The sequence below is a fragment of the Cervus canadensis genome, chromosome 1 (genome assembly GCF_019320065.1).
Source record: "Cervus canadensis isolate Bull #8, Minnesota chromosome 1, ASM1932006v1, whole genome shotgun sequence".
NCBI lineage: Eukaryota > Metazoa > Chordata > Mammalia > Artiodactyla > Cervidae > Cervus > Cervus canadensis.
The window spans coordinates 12,387,720-12,407,469 of record NC_057386.1 but is presented as its reverse complement, the minus strand read 5'-3'; the positions used below and the strand labels follow the sequence as shown (position 1 = coordinate 12,407,469).

The following is a 19,750-nucleotide window of genomic DNA, read 5'->3' as shown; positions in this document are numbered from 1 at the left end:
CCTCCTTTCTCCTCTCCCTGGTGTGCCACCGGGGCAGAGGGCCATGATCGCAGATCTACATGTGAGCCCTCAGACTTAAGAGCTGGGGAGGAGACTGCCCCTCCCAGCCTCACCTACAGCACGCCCCCTCACGCATGGTACCACCTCCAGCAAGCCTTCCTGGAGGGCTCAACCGCCCGTCACTGTGTGCAGTCCCCCTGCCTACCTCCGGCTCCATCTTGCCCCCACCGCGCCTGAAAGTGGCACCTGGGAGGAGGTGGTGGCACACCGTTGGGCGCCACAGACAGGAAGAACCGTGACACCTCAGTGAGAGGGGCCCCTGCTGTTCCTTCTGCAGTGAGCATGGTTGGGCTCCTGGGGCTGCTGCTGCTCCCCTTACTCCAGGCCTCCCGAGGTAAGGCTTCCCGACTCTCCATTACCCCGTCCCCACCACACCCCCCAGCAAGCTTAGCGCTTCCACTCAGCCCTCCCCTCCCCACCTCAGACTCTCTTTCCGGGGAAGGGGGTGATCTCCGGTGACTTTGAGGAGACCTTCCCCTGGGGCCCCAGCAGTCTCTGCCGGGGGTCAGGTCCAGCCTTGGACACTTGGACCCAAAACCATAGGTATCAAGATGTTGCTGATGTCTGGGTGCAGAGTCTCTGTGGTTGAAACTCTTCTTTCTCTTTATCTGAATTTTCTCCTACAACCATCAAGGCTGTCTTTGTCCTGAGAAAACACCATCCTTCTGCTTGCCTTTTGTGCAAAATTCTGCAGTGAGAAAGAGACCTTAGTTCCGCAAAGTGGGATGGGGAACTTGATGGGCACAGTTCTGGTGCCCCCTCCCCCTCAAAAGAGCTATAGAATTTAGTTTCTGGAGAAGTCAATGTTTGGATTAAGTTTGCACCTGGAAGCTGGCCCTGCTGGGCCCTGCTAGGCAGACTAGGGAAATTTTGGGGTATCTCAGGGATGAGCCAGGATGTGCCCACCCCGTGGAGACACTGGCTTCGGGTGCCTGGAAATGGTGGGGAAACTGAGGCAGTTGGTGTTAAAAGAAACAGGGAGAGAAGACAGTGCCCCTGGCTCTTGCGGGACCTGCCATTTAAGAGGGGGAGAAGGTGTAGAACCGGGAAGAGTGGTTGGAGGTCTGAGTGCTTTGGAAGGAAGAGGCCCTACCTTCAACTTCCCCTGACCTTTGGGGTGGGGAGAGGTCACAGGTGGCCTGGCCCTCTGGGATCTCTCTGGAACTTGAGGTCAGCCCAGGGTGCTGGCATCATGTGTCGCTTGCTTCAAGGCTTCCAAAAGTTGCCTCATCCTTGGTGACATGTCAACAGTGGACTGTCCCTGGGCACCTCTGCCCTGCCACCATCCCCTGCACAGAGATGGGTTCCTGCCCTTCTGGCCAGGCCAGTGGTGATGGTGGTGGGTCCTCCTTGCAGAGGTGTGGCAGTCCCCCAGCAAAATGATCGCTTTAGAGGGGGACTCCGTCAACATCACCTGCTCCACCCCGGGGACCCTGCATGGCATCTACCTGAAACAAACGTGGCCAAGCAACAGCGATGTGATTTACTATGAAGATGGGTTGGAGCCCACCGTGGACCCGCGGTTCCAGGGCCGCATTGCCTTCTCGGGGCTGCAACACAACCTGACCGTCAGCTTGTACCACCTGCAGTTGGCTGACACCGGTGGCTACACCTGCGTGGCCATCATGGATGATAAGATCTTTGGTCCTGGCACCTTGGTCATGGTGACAGGTAAGGAGTGTGCCAGCCCTGGGACCTCTCCACCTGCCACTCGCCAGCATGGGCTCCATCTGCCCCTGTCTGGGAACCTTCCCTCTAAGTTTGCTTGAGTTACTCCTTCCAACATGAGCCTGACTCCTCTAGGAAGCCTCCTGGATTCCCCCCACCCCAACCCCCATACACACTCCAAAGTCCCACCCTGCCCTGAACCGCAGAGGTTCCCAGGGACTCCCTCACCTGTCGAATGCCTGTCTCTGTTCCTTCTTCCCAGACCAACTGCCCCAGGCAGTGAACACATGCCAGGAGTCTTGGCTGATACACTTTGCCTTCCCCACGGCCCTGGCTGTGGGCTTCTTCCTCGTCGGGCTGGGACTGGGAGCAGTGTGTGTGCTGAGAAGAACACAGGTCAGTATGGACCCTCGGGTGTCACCAGGGTCCCTAGAAGCCTACTCCTCTCAGAGAGCATGATGGGAAGGCAAGTGGATAAGCCTCAGGGATCTGGCCACATGGGAAACTCCAGCACCCACTCACTCCTTCTGTCAGAGGCCCTGGGAACTTAGAGGGTTTGGATGGTGAGGCCCAAGGTGAGAGGAAGCCCAAGAACTGGAACCACCTGCAGGGATGGTTGTGGTGCCAGGAACACAGGTCCTGGTCAGCTTTTTAAGGGGGATTAGTGAGGTTCAGTCTGGCTCAGAGGGTGCAGCAGACCCGAGTTTGATCTCTGGATCAGGAATGTCCCCTGGAGAAGGGAATGGCTACCCACTCCAGTATTCTTGCCTGGAGAATCCACATGGATGGCGGAGCCTGGTAGGCTACAGTCCCTACAGTTGCAAAGAGGTGGACATGACTGAGTGTCTAATACTTTTACAGAGGGTTCCAGAGAGATCCTTTCAGAGAACATGAGCATGCTGCATGTGACTGTGAAAGTGTGCATGCATGTACATATGTGTGCATGCGTGCATGAGTGAGGCCTGTGAGCATGTGAAAACCACGTGCAATCGTGTGCTGGAGGTGGGAGAAGAGGGGCCAACAGAAACAGGGGCCAGGAAGTGGTCAACTCATCCCTGGTCCTTCAGCTTTCACCCCCGCCTCCGCCCAGCACCTCCAGCTCTACATTCCCAGAGAGCCAGGCCCCCCTCCCTGTCCAGGGCCAGGGTGCAAGGTCAATTCCACCTTCCACCTCCCCACTGCTGCCCCTGAGGCCCTGCCTCTGCCCACCTCACCCAGGCCTGGGCAGCGCTGGAGAACCGAGGGGCTGGCCGAGGACACTCCTGAAACGGCTTCATGCAGGCCCCCAAATCTATTATAAAAGCTTCCTGAGGGGAAATGCCTTGAAGACAGAGGATGCTCCTGAGCGAGCTGCCCCAGTGGGTAGACAGCAGGCTTTCTTTCAGATCCAGAAACTCTGCTGTGCGAAGGATAAGAGCCCAGTGTACGTGATCTATGAGGACATGTCCCACAGCCGCTGTAACACCATGTCCATCCCCAACCAGTACCAGTGAGCACGGCAGGACCCCAGGCCTGCCTCTGTCCAGCAGAGCCCTGGGCCGATCATCCACCCAGAACGAACACACAGGCAGCTTCCCACAGTAGTCAGGCTCCTACAGCCTCCTCCAGGAAGCCCTCCTTGCCTGCCTCCCACCCTTGAGGCTGCTCCTGGCAACTTGGAACCACCAGGAAGGAAACTTCTCTGTCCCATGGCTACCCTGGCCCTTGCATGGCAGAAGAGGCTGCTCTGAAGGATAGACTTGCCTTGGGGCAGTGGTCAACTGGGGGGCTGGGACCTGAACTCTGACCCCAGTCAAGTCTTGCCAGAAATAAAGGACTTCTTTCCTCCCCTTTCCAACTCCAGTGTCTATTTCTCAGCCAGTTCAGAGTCGAGGCGGGGAGGCTTGCCTGACACCTTCTCTGGCGTCGCTGAGGATTTCTGCAGCCTAAAGGATTCTGTGTGAGATTTTCAGGAAGGAGGGAGGGGCCAGGGGACACAAACTCACTGCAGTTCCTGTTATGGCTGAGAAGGTGCAAATCAACCGGAGCCCTCCCAGCCTTGCTGGCCTCCACCACAGGGTGAGCTGGGAACAGAGGAAGGGGAGCAGTGATCTGAAAGTTTTAACAGAACTGCTGGGCTCTTAACTGGGCTGCTCCCAATGTGCGTTCGTGTTGGGGTGTGATGGGAATTGGGGAACTGACCTTGGGGAAACAGGTGCACCCAGCATGGGTGTGAACTGTAGCTGTGTCCTCCTGGACCTGGTGCCAAGAACTGGTAGACCATGCTGCCCACCAACTGAAATGAGAAAGCCCTTCATCCACTGGGTTTGCCAAGATTAAAATGTCTTTAAGTAGTGATGTTCCTTTTAGCAGGAATTGAGTCTTGGGGACATGATCTTTGGTCACAGAAACAAGATTACAGTGATAGCCATGGCAGTGTTGCTTCCAATAACAAAATCAGCCTCTGAAAAACTACCTAGATGTCCAAATAAGAGAGCTGCTCTATCGATTATGGGGTGCACATGCAGCAGGCATTAAAAAGATCCCATGAAGAGTGAAACATCATGCTAGGACCTTTGCAAGATGCCATAAGGATACAAGCTGGTGCAGAGTATATGTGTTACCCCACATTTATAAAGTACAGACGGGTGTATGTGGTTGCTTAAACCCCTGACAGCACTATTATGTCTACATAGATGAAATAATGGAAGAACAGAAGAGGTGGTTCTGTCTGGCTGTGGGGTGTGTGTCACTGGAGCAGGGAGTCACTGGGACATGCTGGGTTTGGGATGGACAGCTTGGGATGTGATCTCAACAGCTCTTGTGGAGGGTACCAGGACCTGCAGCTGGAACCCAGATGGGGAGGCAGAGACAAGGAACACAGCACCCCCATCTCCCAGGGTCCCGAGGAAAGGCAGACCGCCCTATTGAGCCAAGGACAGCAGGTGTTCACCTGTTACCTGCTGACTTCTGGTCCCCGCTCTTGACCACTCAGCAGCATGTCATTGGGCAAGTCCTGCCCCTCTGGGACTCAGTTTTCCCATCTGTAAATTAGGGGAGTGGGCCCATGCTCCCTTCAAGAGCTAGGTTCAGGACTTCCCTGGGGGTCCAGTGGCTAAGACTCCATGCCCCCAGTGTAGGAGGCTCAGGTTCAACTCTTGGTCAGGGATCTAGATCCCACATGCCACTATCTAAAGATGCCATGTGCCACTATCTTAAGATCCCACATGCCACAAGGAAGATCAAAGATCCTGAGTGCTGTGACTAAGACCTAGCACAGCCAAATAAATAATAATAATAATTTACAAAGAGCTAGACTCTGTGGTTTCCCAGTCACAATGAGTGCTTTTTCCATGGCCCCCACCCTCAGCTCCCACCGTAGCTTTAGCCTCTTCCCAGCTCCTGAGACAAAAGCAGACAGCACCATCAGCCCTTGTCATCAGACGCATCTCTCCACCGGACTCCACCCCAGCAACCAGCGGTCGCGCCCCCTCCATCCTCTGCCTTCCTTGTGGTCTGCGCTGGGGGTCATGCTGCCCACCGTCCTCCCCTCGAATGATCACCCTTAATTGTCTGCTCCTCTGTCCTTTCTAGGGAGGGCAGGGCTGAGTCCCTCCTCTATGTGCCCCTTGCCCCACAGCGAGCCCCATGCTTGCTGGGCCTGTTACATACACATAAGCACATTGGCATTTAAATACTGCTGGCTTTGTTTCTGTTGTGACAGACAGCCTGAGTGCGCTCTGGGTCTTGGTTCTCCCACGTTTACCCCTGGACCTCAATTTTCTCAGTGTCAAATGGGGGCAAGGAATTCCCTGGCAGTACAGTAGTTGGAACTTTGTACTTTCACTGCCAAAGGCCCAGGTTCGACCCCTAGTCAGGGAACTAGGATCCCGAGAGCTGCACATCGTGGCCAATAAATAAATCAATCAATAAAACAGGAGGGTGAAAAAAAAAGGAGGGTGCGGGCTGCTCTACCTGGGGGTGGGGGGGCATGAGGACTGAGACATCTCAGGTCAGCCCTCAGAGTGGCCTCTGCACAGCAAATGCTCCACCACCTGTGCAGGTATGGGCTGAGGCCCCGGAAGCTGGAGGCAAAGTCCTTGACTGCAGGCAGCACCCCCATCCTCAGACTGAAGCTTGGGGGGTTCCAATGCAGGGCTTTTATAATTGGAGAAATAGAGTTCAGCTTGGCCCAATCTGGCCTGGCATTGGGGATAGCAATGGAAACACGGGCCTCTAGGCACTGGCTCCTCCCCTCTCAGGCCCCCAAAGCCCGAGCATGGCCACTACCGTCCTGACACAGGGGCTGGCCAGGGACTGCAGCCCTGGGGAGGGGCTGGCACGGTGGGCAGAGGGGTTGGAGTGGAGGGTCTCGGCCGGTCCAGGGGTACCTTCCTTCCACTCCAGGTTGGCCTGCCCCAAAACCCTGGGCTAAACTTCTCAAATTAAAAAACAGTCTCGAATTGGATTTAAAAGAAAAGATTCAACACTCTATTTTCTTCAAAGAGCAACAGGACACTTTGGGGACAAAAAATATGGAAAACATATAAAAAGCAAACATGAACTACAAAAAAGCCAGGGTTATGAATTCTACTTTCTGACAAAATAGTACTGCTGTCAAAGCAGCAACAAAACAAAAACATACAACCAATGTGTACCCACGTATCTAAAATTAGCAAAATAGGTACGAACAGGAAGGACTTAACCACTGGGAGAAATAGACAGATCAACCACTTAAGCCTGAGATTTCAAAACGCCCCTTCAGGTGTGAATTATGCTGTTAGTTAATGTGAAATCCCACACTCATCAAACGGAAAACAGACCTGACACCACGGCATATGAAAAGCTTTTCAAAATGGTCATTTACTGTCGAGGGGAGCTGAGCAAAAACAGAAACAGAATGAAGTCTGCAGACTCAACGCTGTTGACACGAGCTACAAACATAACCACACAAAAGAGCAACACTCATTTTACCCTAACTAGACATTCCCATGAGAAGTCAGCCCTGAGCTTCTGAGAGGGGCAGGAGGCAGGCTGTGAGTTATCCTGGATGATGTAGGGGGGGGCCTCTGATAGGGACCCAGCCTGAAGGCCGTGTGGCCAGCCCCCAGATCCACCTCATGCTCACCTTAGAGTGTAGCAGGGAAGCTCGCTCCAAGGCGCGGGCAGCCTGAGCAGCCCAGGCGAGCCAGAGTTTGTGCGCACCAAGAGGGGCTCTCAAAGGAAACCAACATGAAATCACCAGTACAAAACCAGAGACAGAAGCACATGCTTATTTGGAAAGAGAAAAGAAATCACAAATTTTATAAAGCATCCAAAATATCCAGGAAGTAACAATGTTTTGAAATTAATTGACACCACTGACCATTCTTTTTTTTTTTTTGGCTGCATAATTTCACTGCCTCCTCTTTGGTGGGCTCTTCAAATGACCACAAAAGAACACAGAGAAATATCATCCTTATGAAAGCACAAGCCTGGCCAGGACAAGATGTTCATGAGGGACCAGGATGTGCTTGGCCAGCTGGGGATGTGAAACAAGTGCCTTGGCTCCCTACAAACACAGGAATTTCAGAAAATTCTACTTTTCAAGAGTCTCACGCAAAAAGAAAAACGGGTAGCCGGGGGGTGGTGCAGTTATAATTGTGTCTGACTGCATCATGGAGAGCAGTCCTGGAAGTGAAATATGTGTTGACCAGCATGGACGAGTACCACGGCCTCTGCCAACAACCTCACATTTTATACACCTCACCTGACGCTGGAAGGCACCGAAGGACATGGGTCCCTTTCGTCCACCCCGTGAACCACACATCTCACACCTTCCTGTCATGAAGCCAGAGAGCCCGCCCAGAGCAGGGGGCGTGCAGGGAAGAAAGCTGTACATGGAGGCCGTAATGAATTACAAATGCAGTTGTTTAAAACAACAGCAATTAATTTTTTCACAATTCTGGAGGCCAGAAGTTCAAAACCAAAGTAGAGTGGATTCTTCCTGGAGGCTCTGAGGGAGAATCTGCCCCAGGCTTCTTCCAGCTTCTGGTGGTGCCAGCAATGGGTGCTTCCTGGGCTTGTGGCTGCATCTCTCTGCCACTGTCACTACGTGGCTTTTTCCCTGTATCCAAAACTGTCTCTCCTTATAAGGAAACCAGTCATATAGGGATTAAGGCCAGACAAGATGGTCTCATCCTAACTTGACTACATCTGCAAAGGCCCTGTCTCCAGATAAGGTTCCATTCACAGGTCCTGGGTGGACATGAATTTGGGGGAGTACCATTCACCCTTGGGCTTCCCTGATGGCTCAGCCGTAAAGAACCTGCCTGCAATGCAGGAGCTGCAGGAGATGTGGGTTCGATCCCTGGGTCAGGAAGATCCCCTGAAGGAGAGCATGGCAACCCAGTCCAGTACTCTTGCCTGGAGAAGCCCATGAACAGAGGAACCTGGTGGGCTATAGTCCTTGGGGTTGCAAAGAGTCAGACCCAACTGAAGCGACTTAGCACACATGTATTCACCCTCAGTGCTCCATTCCTCTCCCAGATAGATAGCAAAATCTTCATTGATCTTAGAGCCACTGTACACCTATAAATAGACCTCCAAAACCAACTAAATGTATTCTCAGCTCAATTTGCTCTTAGCCAGGCCTCAGAGATGCTCTGGGCCAGACTGAGGCTGCCTGACACGCAAGCAGGCTGGAGGGAGACAGGGCTCTGGACCACGGCGGTTACACACCTTTACCAAGTTTTACATCATACCCGACGCTCCAGGCCTCGGGAGCGTCTAAGGCCTGCTTCTCAGAACCACATAGCAAACCCGCCTGGGCCCACTGGCCAGTATGTTTCCAAGAGATGGTGTCCACCCTGAGTTCCAGCTCAAACCACCTATGCACAGCTTCTAGACACCGTAGAGTGGATGGTTATTTCTGTATGGCAGGTGAGATGGGGCCCAGATACTTGAAGGGCAGCATGGATCCCAGGTCAAAGACCCACCTCAGCCCCACATCCTGAAGCTTCTTTGAGGGTCTGCTGTGGGCCTCTTGACCATCAGGACTAAGACCAACATAAGCCCTTACCCCACTGTGGAACTTTCCAGCCCTGCCACATACCACATTGCTGTGGGGTCAGCTCTGGGCTCTCTGAGGAGGGGAAACCCAATTCAGGGTCAGTGTGTGCTTGACCTGAAGAACACGCCGGGCTGTGCCCTATAGATACCTGAGGGATGTAACCACATTGGGGTCCAAAGGTGAAGCCAGGGCAGTTTTTGTTCTTCTCACTGGACAGTTTTCATGTCTGTGCAACAAATACTGACCGAGTGGCCATTCTGCACAGGGTGCAGATCTAGACCCAGTGGGTACAGCAGTAAAGCAGGGCCCAACCCCCAAGGAGCCAGCACTCTCGGGAGCCAGGAGAGAGATCTGGAAAGAAGCACTTGGGTGCGGGTGAGAGAAACAGCGTGAGGGGCTTCAGGGAGCCAGGACCAGGGGAGGGCTGCAAGGCTTCATGGGACCAGCTTGGGGACACCCGGGGACCATGCCACAAGAGGGACAGGAGGGCCTCAGCCTGACACCAGGCTGAGGGTCAGGGCTACACATAAGTCCATCCGCTGCCCTCACTGTCCCCGTGGAGAACTCAGGTCTCTACGGGCCTGAGCAAGGGGGAGGGGCAAACATGAGGAGCCAGGCACAGAGATGAGCAGCCACGGAAATGTCAGTCTACCCACAGGCGCCTGTCAGCTGCATCAGCAGAGGCTGTGGTTGCCACGACGGGCTTCTCTCAGGGCACAGGAAGGAGAGGCAAGGCCTTCAGTTCCCCTCACCAAATTCTCACCCCCTGACACCGCAGGCCTCACATCCACGCCAACCTTCCTCAGTCCTGCAGCCCCCCCCCATCCTCTCCGGCCCCCAACCCCCACAAGGGTAATAGCACAAGTGGTGTCTGGTGCCTGTATCCTAGCAACTATCTTTCACACCTAAACCCTGGAACCTGCGACTATTAAAATGAGCCCTGCCCCCACCACCTCGGCAAATGAAAACCCACAGCCTCAACATGATCCAGGGACCCTTGGGCACCCTGTCCTGTCCCCCTGCCCCCACCCAGCTCCTGGTGCAGCCACAGTCCTGGCAGGCCCAGGCCCGACTCCCATGCCCCCCTCACCAGGCCCTGCCCCCACCTCCTCTGGAGCCCTTGGCCAGCCCTCTCCACCTGTCTCTGGCTTCTGCGTACTTCTCTCACCCTCCTTCCCTCCCCTCTGTCTCCTCCCCTTCCCTCCTCTTCTTGTGTCCCCCTCCTCCCTCCCCTCTTCCTCCTCCCCCTCCTCAGATTCTGACCACTCTGTTCTCTGGTGGATGGCGTCCAGGGCCTCTGAGCCTCCCTGGTCTCACTGGGGATGGATGACCGTGGGCAGGTGGCCTGTCTTCTCAGGCTGGGGCTCCCACAGATCCTCAGACCTGCCCCCCAACAAAAGCATGGCCTCTGCTTCTCTCAGGCTCAAGCCCTGGGCTTCAGGCATTTCAGTCCTCAAAAGGCTGCAGTCTGCCTCCCCCGAAGTGACAAAACCAAGTCAGGGTGGGTGACTGCCCCCCACCGAGCCCCCACTTCTGACAGATGGCCCAGGAAGGAGGGCTCCCTGCAGGTTGTTACAAAACTCAGGTTCTGCTGCTCGCCACTCAAAAGCCAATAATTTAAGAGGCAAGTATCAGTAGAGAGAAGAGTTGCTTTACTCACAAAAGCCAGCAATCTGGGGAGAAGGTAGACTCATGTACAGAGACCAACTCTGAAGATTCCACTCAGAAAAGACGGTTTTTATTTTTTATTATCATTATTATTTTTTTTAACACCAAACATATTTTGTACTGGGGTATAGCCAATCAGTCATGACAGTTTTTAAAGGGGAAAAAAGGGAAAGAATCTCAGTGAATCACTGAGACAGGAAGTTGGGTGCCACATCATTCTCCTTTGCGTGCATTGGCTTTCTCTGTCTTCCGATGTTATCTTGCCTTTGTGATCTGCCTGCAGGATTGTGAGAGCTGGTCATCTTTTAACTCCTCAGTTCTTCATTCTTAGTTCTTTTTGTCTAGGAAACAAATCAACAGATTAGGCAAGGCATGGTGTGCATTCAGGAGAGCATAAGCCAGGAGTTAGCTTAAGTTACCTAGTGATCTTGTTCCTAGAATTAGAGTCTTTTAAGGTTGGAAGGGAACAGAAATGGGCAAAGAGGAAATGAGGCAAAAGAGCTGCTTTCAATTCCCCACTGTCAAACATCATTCCATTTCTATAGGATTATGGGTGAAGTTCCATCTTCTGTAACTTCATGCTGATATAAGGCACCATATTCCTAAGAGTGGAAGATGTCAACTTGGGCCTATAGCATCTCTTTGCTGACAATTTTAGTTGCCCACTTACATATATGGGCAGAGCAAGCTACAATTATTTTGATGCCCATGAAAGATATAGATTATTATGAGAAAAAATGTTAATCCCATTCTCTTGAGGCCAGTTCTTGGAATTGTGATAGCCATAGATTCAGTGGGTTTCCCTGGTGGCTCAGAGGGTAAAGAATCTGCCTGCAATGCAGGAGACCCAGGTTCAATACCTGGGTCGGGAAGATGCCCTGGAGAAGGGAATGGCAACCCACTCCAGTATTCTTGCCTGGAGAATCCCATGGACAGAGGAGCCTGGCAGGCTACAGTCTATGGGGTTGCCAAGAATCGGCCACGACTGAACAACCAACATACACACATAGATTCTGTATGGCTCGAGTTGGAGCAGATCCTTTCATGGCTGTGGTCTAGTCATCACACAGTTAGCTTTTTCCCTCTGCTGGCAGTTATGGTATCTGTAAAAACAACTCAAAAATGTGTTATCAGGCTCTTTGTCTGTGACTCTATTGTCCTGATCATTAACTGTTTAGTTCTATACTTGGGGAGGGGGTCTGCAGGGTTCTGCTTGGTTCCAAGGAGAGACCTCACATCTCCTTGAAAGTAGGGGGTCACCACCAAGTCCTGTGGTTGCATTTTAGGAGCTGCATCAAAACCACTGCTCCCTACCCTACCCCAAAGCCCTACCCCCACCCCATTCAGACACAGCAGCCCCAGGAAATGAAAGGGAGGGGGCTCTGTTTCACTGAAAGACCTGCAAAGGGGGGAATCTCCCCCCTTGACACTTGGCAGAGCATTGGGCCTCAGTCCCCCCATACCCCAATGTGGCCCTTCCCCACGGCTCTATAGCCTGGAATATAGTTCACCCCTCCAGGATCCCTATCCTATAAGACCCCACCCATCACGGTGGGATGGGACTTTCCAGCTCTTCTAAAGGCTCAGGCACCCAACAGCCCAAGGCCCTTCCCCACAACTCCTGGGAGCAGCAGCCTGCACCCCTCTCTGTGCTCACAGCTCAGCATGGTCTTGGGGCTTCCTGAGTCAGAGCAAACCTGCCTAGATACCATGGAGAAAGACCCCAGCAAGCTGAGGGACCCCATCCTGGACTCCTGTCAGTCATCACCATACCCACAGTGGCCACCGGGGTAGGGAAATAGTTTCTATTTCTAAGAGATTGACTCTGAGCAAGATGTGGTACCCTGGGTCCCAGGGGTCTTTGAGGAGCCTCTTCGGCTACAGCTGAGTTGAGTCCAAGAGGTACCTGTCCCCTGTGTCATAAGCTCCAAGACCACTCTGGCCACCCAGCTCTTCCTCACCTACAGATGTGGGAATGCCACTCAGGGTCCAGGAACAGCTCCCAGAGGCTAGAGGAGATGACCCACCTTGTCTGCGAACTTGTCAGGACCTCATGATACTGGGCCACCACCATGGGGAGCCAGCCCAGACCAACAGCTCCTGCAGGCCAAGTTCACCCAGCAGGGCCTACAGGTTGATGCTGTGGAGGCCAGGCTTCCTGTTTTTCACAGGTGGCCAAGGAACCCACATCCTGCCTCTCCTAGGGGTGCACTTCTCTGAACATACGCTGCTCCAGGGCAGTGTTCTCTCCATTCCCAACCATTGTCTCCCCTCTCCAGGGGCCTCCACAGCAGAACACAGTTCTCCCCTCCAGGATCTCCACCCTGTAAGATCCCACCCATCATGGTGGGATAGGACTCTCCAGCCTGGACCACCAGCCATCATTCCAGGATCCCCACCCTGTAAGACCTCACTCATGGTGGGATGGCACTCTCTGGCTCTCCTAAAAGGCTCAGGCACCCAACAACCATCCCCCACAGCCAGGCCAGGAGTGTGAGGCCCAGAGGATGTCCCACCTGCTCAAGTCCACTTGGTCCCCACCTGATAGGTGACCTCAGAAGGAAGATCTCTTTAAGAGGGACCCCAAATTGCACATTTTATGATTTTACCGTATATAATTTGAGTAACAAGGCATGGGACTCTCAACAGGGGCCCAGGCTCTGCCTCAGTCATGGGTGTGAGTTGTGTGCTCTCTAGAAAGAGGGATTCCTGGGGGAAGAGCAGAGGGCCAAACCATGGGTTAAGGGTGTTCTGGGCAACCCCACTTTCTCTCCTGAACATGGTACATAGCAAGAAGTTCCAGGTTGTACTTGGTACATCCAGAGAACAGCCACCTTAACCTCCTTCTACCTACCTTCCCCCGCCCCACACATACCTTCTGCCTGAGTGTCTCACTTCACCCAGACTCAAGGCTTTGGCCTTCACATGCCACAGGTGGGCAGTCTCCTGGGGGACCAGGCAGAAGCTGGAACGATTCCCTGCCCACTCTTGTAAACCCTTGGGTCCCGACCTCCCCCTGCCACGGGGCTGTCACTTGCCAAACTACAGGGGTGGAAAACAGTGGTCAGCCCCCCAAATTAGCTGTCTTCCTATGATCCTCCAGCCATGGCATCCTGGGGACACACTAATGCCCCTCACTTAGGCCTCATCAGCATCATCAGAAAGGATAGCTGGTCCTGAGTGGGATGTCTTGTGACATGGTCCATCACGTTATCTTGCCTGTAGCCAGGCCACTTAGAAGTGGAACTACCTCTCTCATCCCTTCCCAGGACATTGTATGTCCTCCAGATCAACTTCAAGCATGCTGGACTCCTGCCTGGACCCTTTTCTCTGTTCCAGGTCCCAGGCTCCCGCCATCATGTGCTGCCCCTCCCTACTCACCCATTTCTTCTGATTCCCTGCTGTTGTCACCTCCCCACTCTTCACCCAGAGAGCCTGCTCTGAGCTCAGATCTGCCCCCCAAGATGCCTCCATTTCTGCCCTCTCGTGTCTAGGCCAAACTTCCTGATGGCCCCACCCAGTCCATTCTGGGCACTTGGGACTAGGAGATCCAGTTGGGCCCACATGTCAAGGTCTCTCCCTTCCCAATATCTCAGCCAGCTATCCTCCCATTGCCCCCAGAACCCCTGGCTGGTTTTGTGGGGCTGAAGCCTTCTCCACCCACTTCCTCTGGAGCCACGAGAAAGGTTTGAACAAGGAAAGGCGCCCTGAGGAGTGGCTGTGCCCACGGCACAGCCTGCACACACACAGCCTGCACACACACACACAGCCTGCACACACACAGACTGCACACACACACAGCCTGCACACGGCACAGCCTGCACACACACGGCCTGCACACGGCACAGCCTGCACACACACACAGCCTGCACACACACACAGCCTGCACACACACAGCCTGCACACACACAGCCTGCACACACACACAGCCTGCACACACACACAGCCTGCACACACACACAGCCTGCAACACACACACACTGCCCACACACAGCCTGCACACACACACAGCCTGCACACACACACACACACAGCCTGCACACACACAGCCTGCACACACACAGCCTGCACACAAACACAGCCTGCACACACACACAGCCTGACACACACACAGCCTGTACACGGCACAGCCTGCACACACACAGCCTGCACACACACAGCCTGCACACACACACAGCCTGCCCACAGCACAGCCTGCACACACACACAGCCTGCACACACACACAGCCTGCCACACACACAGCTGTACACAGCATGCACACACACAGCCTGCACACACACAGCCTGCACACACACAGCCTGCACCACACACACAGCCGTACACACACAGCCTGCACACACACACAGCCTGCACACCACAGCAGCCTGTACACGGCACAGCCTGCACACACACAGCTGCACACACCACGCACAACACAGCCTGCACACCACACACAGCCTCAAGCCGCACACACACACGCACACACACAGCCTGTACACGGCACAGCCTGCACACACACAGCTCACACACACAGGCCTGCACACACACACACAGCCTGCACACACACAGCTTCACACACACACAGCCTGCACACACACACACACACAGCTTGCACACACACACAGCCTGCACACGACACAGCCTGCACACACAGCCTGCACACACACACACAGCCTGCACAACACACAGCCTGCACACACACACACAGCCTGCACACACACAGCTGCACACACACACAGCCTGCACACACACAGCTGCACACACACACAGCCTGCACACACACAGCCTGCACACAAACACAGCCTGCACACACACACACAGCCTGCACACACACAGCCTGCACACACACAGCCTGCACACAAACACAGCCTGCACACACACACAGCCTGCAAACACACAGCCTGCTACACGGCACAGCCTGCACACACACAGCCTGCACACAACACAGCCTGCAAACACCACAGCACTGCGCACACACAGCCTGCACACACACAGCCTGCACACACACACAGCCTGCACACACAGCCTGTAAACACAGCTGCACAAACACACAACACACATGCACACACACACAGCCTGCACACACACAGCTGCACACCTCAGCCTGCACACACACAGCCTGCACACACACAGCCGCACACACACACAGCCTGCACACACACACCTGCACACACACAGCCTCGCGCACACACAGCGCACACACACAGCCCGCACACACAACTGCACACACACAGCCTGCACACACCACAGCCTGCACAAGCCTCCCACACAGCACACACACACAGCCCCACACACACCCTGCACACACACAGCCTGCACACGGCACAGCCTGCACACACACACCCTGCACACCACACAGCCTGCACACGCACAGCCTGCACACACACAGCCTGCACACACACAGCCTCAACACACAGACAGCCTGCACACAAACACAGCCTGCACACACACACAGCCTGCAAACACACAGCCTGCGCACACACAGCCTGCACACACACACAGCCTGCACACAAACACAGCCTGCACACACACACAGCCTGCAAACACACAGACTGCGCACACACAGCCTGCGCACACACACAGCCTGCAAACACACACAGCCTGCACACAGCACAGCCTGCACACACACAGCCTGCACACGGCACAGCCTGCACACGGCACAGCCTGCACACACACACAGTCTGCCCACGGCACAGCCTGCCCACGGCACAGCCTGCACACACACAGCCTGCACACACACAGCCTGCCCACAGCACAGCCTGCACACACACACACACACACACACACACAACCTTTTCTTTCCCCTGGTTTGCCTGTGACACCCTCTTCTCTGCTGGAATCCTCAGACCTGGCCCTTAGCTGCTTTCAAGGGCCTTCAGTGCTCGCAGGTGTTGAGCTCCCAGATGGTGTCCCAGCACCCAGTCTTGTACAGCGTGGTGCCCGGGCGGGGTCTGAACCAGGTACCCCAGTCCCTGTGGGTGCTGTGGAGCCCAAGGAGCCTTAATTCACGTCTATGCAGCGGCAGCAGCCTCCCGTCAGAGTGATGTGAAGCGCGGAGCCTCCCGCCCTCTGGCGGCAGGACCGGGATAAGGCAGGGAGCCGGCCCTGCTGGTGTTCCTGGTTTGACACATCAGGCCAGAAGGGGATCACCAAGTTCCTGGAGTGCAGCCCCCCATTGACAAGTGGGGAAACTGAAGTCCAGGCACAGCAGGGGCCTTTGACAGGAGACAGAGAACCCTCAGCCTCGAGATGACTTTCCCAGTGGGCTAGATGCTAATTATGGACTGGTAAGAGGGTCACACCAGACTGTCGCCTTGTCCCCAAGAAATGAGCATCCCCACAACATTTCTGCTGGTTTGGAGGTCTTGGGTTTGGGAACTTTAACAATCAACCTGAGAGGCTGGGGTTATGAGGACATAGCAGGGCTCACACCCCAAAGTCAAGATTCGGTGAGCAGAAGAGGACAGAGGGCAAGGATCCAATCTTCTTCCTGGGAAAAAGCACTCTGGAAATGGAAAAAAGTGAGATGAAGGAGCAGGCAGGTCTCAAACAAGGTAACAGCTGAAGTAGATACATGAAAAAAATGCTCACACCCAATTAAAGAAAAGCAACGGGCCACTGCCAAGTGCAATTTTCACCTGCAACTGAGCAAAAGTCTCAGAAGTCTCAGAAATACAGGATTGGCAATGCTGTGAGAATCAGACCCCTCACACACAACATCTTGTTTACAGAGATGAACTCAGCAAGAAACATGGGCCAAAGGAGCCCTCAGCTCCCAGCAGCTGAGACCTGTGGCTGTAAACACAGGACCTGTGGCCCTCATCACCAACCAGTAGAGGCATGCTGATACAGCCGGGCAGGCGTAGGACACCTCACCCTTCAAACTGGCTGGACAATTCTACAGCAGATGTGGAGGTTTGGGGCCGCGGGGGTATGGGGCACAGGCATCACTAACTGTTCATTTAACCGAAATCCTGCAGGGGCCCAACATCAGCCCTAGACCAGGCTCCAGGTTTTATTTTTAAAGAAGAAAAATTGTATCAGAAACTTTAATAAGAATCTAAACACGGCCTCTGTACTTTCACCAAGTGGTTTTAAAGCACAGAAATCACTAAAGATGAAAGAATATTTTCCTGGGTTCTGTTTTGAGAGATGGTCCAGGTGCTGGTGGCAAGACACTGGGATCTGCTCCCACCGTCACTGCGGCCCAGGGCTGCTCTGTTCCTTTTCATCTTCTGATGCCCTTACTTCTCGTGTCAGGTTTCTTCTCTTTGAGTTGAGGGCAGCAGATGGGAGATTCCAGACCCTCCACTGCATTCAGTAGAACAAACTGCAGCCACAGAGCGGGTGTCTGCAGAAAGAAGACCATACTTCCGAGGCCCTGTGGGAAACTGAAGGAAGCAAAATCATCCTCTCAGGTGACGTCATCACTCTTCTGTTTTCTTGTTCGCTTAGTCATTGTGGGCACAGTTGGCAATAGTTGATGAGTAATGATGAAATTATTCCTGTAACTGAGCAGAGCAGTTTTACAGACACTAAACCCCCCACCAAAAGGCAGACATTCATGTCCATGAGCCCATAGCCCCCAAGCCTTCTGGAGCCTAAGGATACTGTCAACCCCTGTGACACCTCCCGGTTACCTCACCATCAACCAATCAGAGAACTATGCCCGAGCGGATCTCTGAGGGGCACCCTGGGATGCCCCTCCCTCACCTGGCCTTAAAAAGGCTTTTCTGAAATCCATCAGGAGTCCGGGCTCTCCCAGCACTAGCAATCCCAGATTCTGCTTATGGTGTGCATGCTAATTTGCTTCAGTCACGTCCTACTCTTTGCAACCCTATAGACTGTAGCCCGCCAGGCTCCTCTGTCCATAGGATTCTCCAGGCAAGAACACTGGAGTGCGCTGCCATGCCCTTCTCCAGGGGATCTTTCCGACCAAGGGATTGAACCCTAGTCTCTTACATCTAACGCATTGGCAAGCCAGTTCTTTACCACTAGCGCCACCTGGGAAAGCCCCCTTTTAAGGCTTCTGACAATAAGTGCTGCACTTCCCTTCACCACTGGGTGTCAGCAGATTGGCTTGACTGCAGCAGACCCAAGTTTGGTTGGGTAACAAATATTCCTAGGAAGATGAGGTAGCACAACGCCTCAAGGTACAGGAAAAGTAAGACTAAGGTCAGTGGACCACAGTGGTCACTGCAAGCCAGGAGATGACTTATTCTATCTGGAATAGAATAAAGGAAACAAAAGTAACACAAGGAAACGAAAGTAAGCTGGTGTTCCCCTCCTGCTTTGAAGACCTGTAAAAATTAAAGTCTCACAGGAGTTAGAACTGCCCACTACCTGAGGTGCTAAAGAGGCACTGGAGACCCAGTGTTGCACCTGGTCCCCGGGAGGTGCAGCTGGGGTGCGGGGCGGGGGGGCGCCACCTGGAAGGGCGGAGAGAGGATACAGGAAGGGGAGGAGGGCAGGGTGGGGGTCACTACAGGCTGGGGAGAGGGGAGAAACATCACGGGGAGGGAGAAGGAGCAGGGTAGGGAGGAGGAAGGAAGGTGGGTGCAGAAAAGGAAGGGTGTGGAGACTCAAAGCCCAACACCCACCCACCTGCAGGCGCTGAGGGGTGGAGGGAATGGGGGAAGCAGCCCAACACCCACCCACCTGCAGGCGCTGAGGGGTGGAGGGAATGGGGGAAGCTAGGCGTCCAGGCTGCTCCAGACCAGACTGTTTTGGAGGCACCCCTGAAGTAGAGGAGCCTGCTGAGCTGGGGGTTGCCCCCTCTGCACTGCAGGGACCTCTGAGGATCAAGGGAGGGCCAGGAAGCTGGCTTGGGACCAGACCAGACTCTTCAGAAGGGTTTGTGAGCATGGCACCCGGTGGACAGAGACCCAGAAAGCTGGGCATGCCTGGGAGGAGATCCCACTCCGTGTCTTTGTCAGAATATGGAGCCTCGGAGGACCCGAGCCCAGGAGTCAGCCCATGAGTGAAGGGGCTCCTTGCGGGGCCCAATGCCAACCCTCCCACACACACTGAGGGTCAGTGCCCATGCTGCTTTCTCCAGGAGAGGCGCAACTCAACTGCTCACTTTATATGCCACCTGACTTTTTGCAAAGGTGCCAAAGCAACCCAGCAAACAAAGGTAAGTCTTTTAACATATGATGCTACAATAACCAGACATGCATGTGGCAAAAAATGAATCCTATGTTACACTGATAATGACAGAGTAAAGGCACAAAGTGAAAAGTGTGAAAGTCACTCAGTCATGTCAGACTCTGTGACCCCATGGACTGTAGCTCCCCCAAGGTCTTCTGTGATGGAACTATCCAGGCAAGAATACTGGAGTGGGT

The 19,750-nt window shown here is 54.1% G+C and overlaps 1 protein-coding gene and 1 long non-coding RNA gene across 3 annotated transcripts; one reads left to right on the top strand and one right to left on the bottom strand.

Annotated features, from left to right (window-relative positions):
• Positions 1-14: 14 nt before the first annotated feature.
• Positions 15-3,565, top strand: CD7 (CD7 molecule). Its single transcript, XM_043464071.1, has 4 exons — positions 15-394; positions 1,417-1,731; positions 1,991-2,124; positions 3,114-3,565. The coding sequence occupies exons 1-4, from the start codon at positions 343-345 to the stop codon at positions 3,219-3,221; spliced, it is 609 nt and encodes a 202-aa protein (XP_043320006.1). The 5' UTR covers positions 15-342; the 3' UTR covers positions 3,222-3,565.
• A 6,915-nt stretch (positions 3,566-10,480) lies between these two features.
• Positions 10,481-16,435, bottom strand: LOC122438838. Of its 2 annotated transcripts, XR_006268662.1 has the most exons (4): positions 16,199-16,435; positions 13,036-13,135; positions 11,287-11,529; positions 10,481-10,767 (listed from the first exon to the last, which is right to left on the bottom strand). It is a non-coding gene; the product is annotated as an uncharacterized LOC122438838 (long non-coding RNA). The 2 variants fall into 2 exon arrangements; XR_006268664.1 differs by lacking the exons at positions 13,036-13,135; positions 16,199-16,435 and adding an exon at positions 12,454-13,029.
• Positions 16,436-19,750: the final 3,315 nt, after the last annotated feature.

Bases quoted from the DNA above. Each gene is read 5' to 3' on its own strand.
- CD7 (XM_043464071.1), top strand. From the start codon at position 343: ATGGTTGGGCTCCTGGGGCTGCTGCTGCTCCCCTTACTCCAGGCCTCC. The intron at 1,732-1,990 runs GTAAGGAGTGTG...CCTTCTTCCCAG, and splicing joins CACCTTGGTCATGGTGACAG to ACCAACTGCCCCAGGCAGTG. The intron at 2,125-3,113 runs GTCAGTATGGAC...GCTTTCTTTCAG, and splicing joins GTGTGCTGAGAAGAACACAG to ATCCAGAAACTCTGCTGTGC.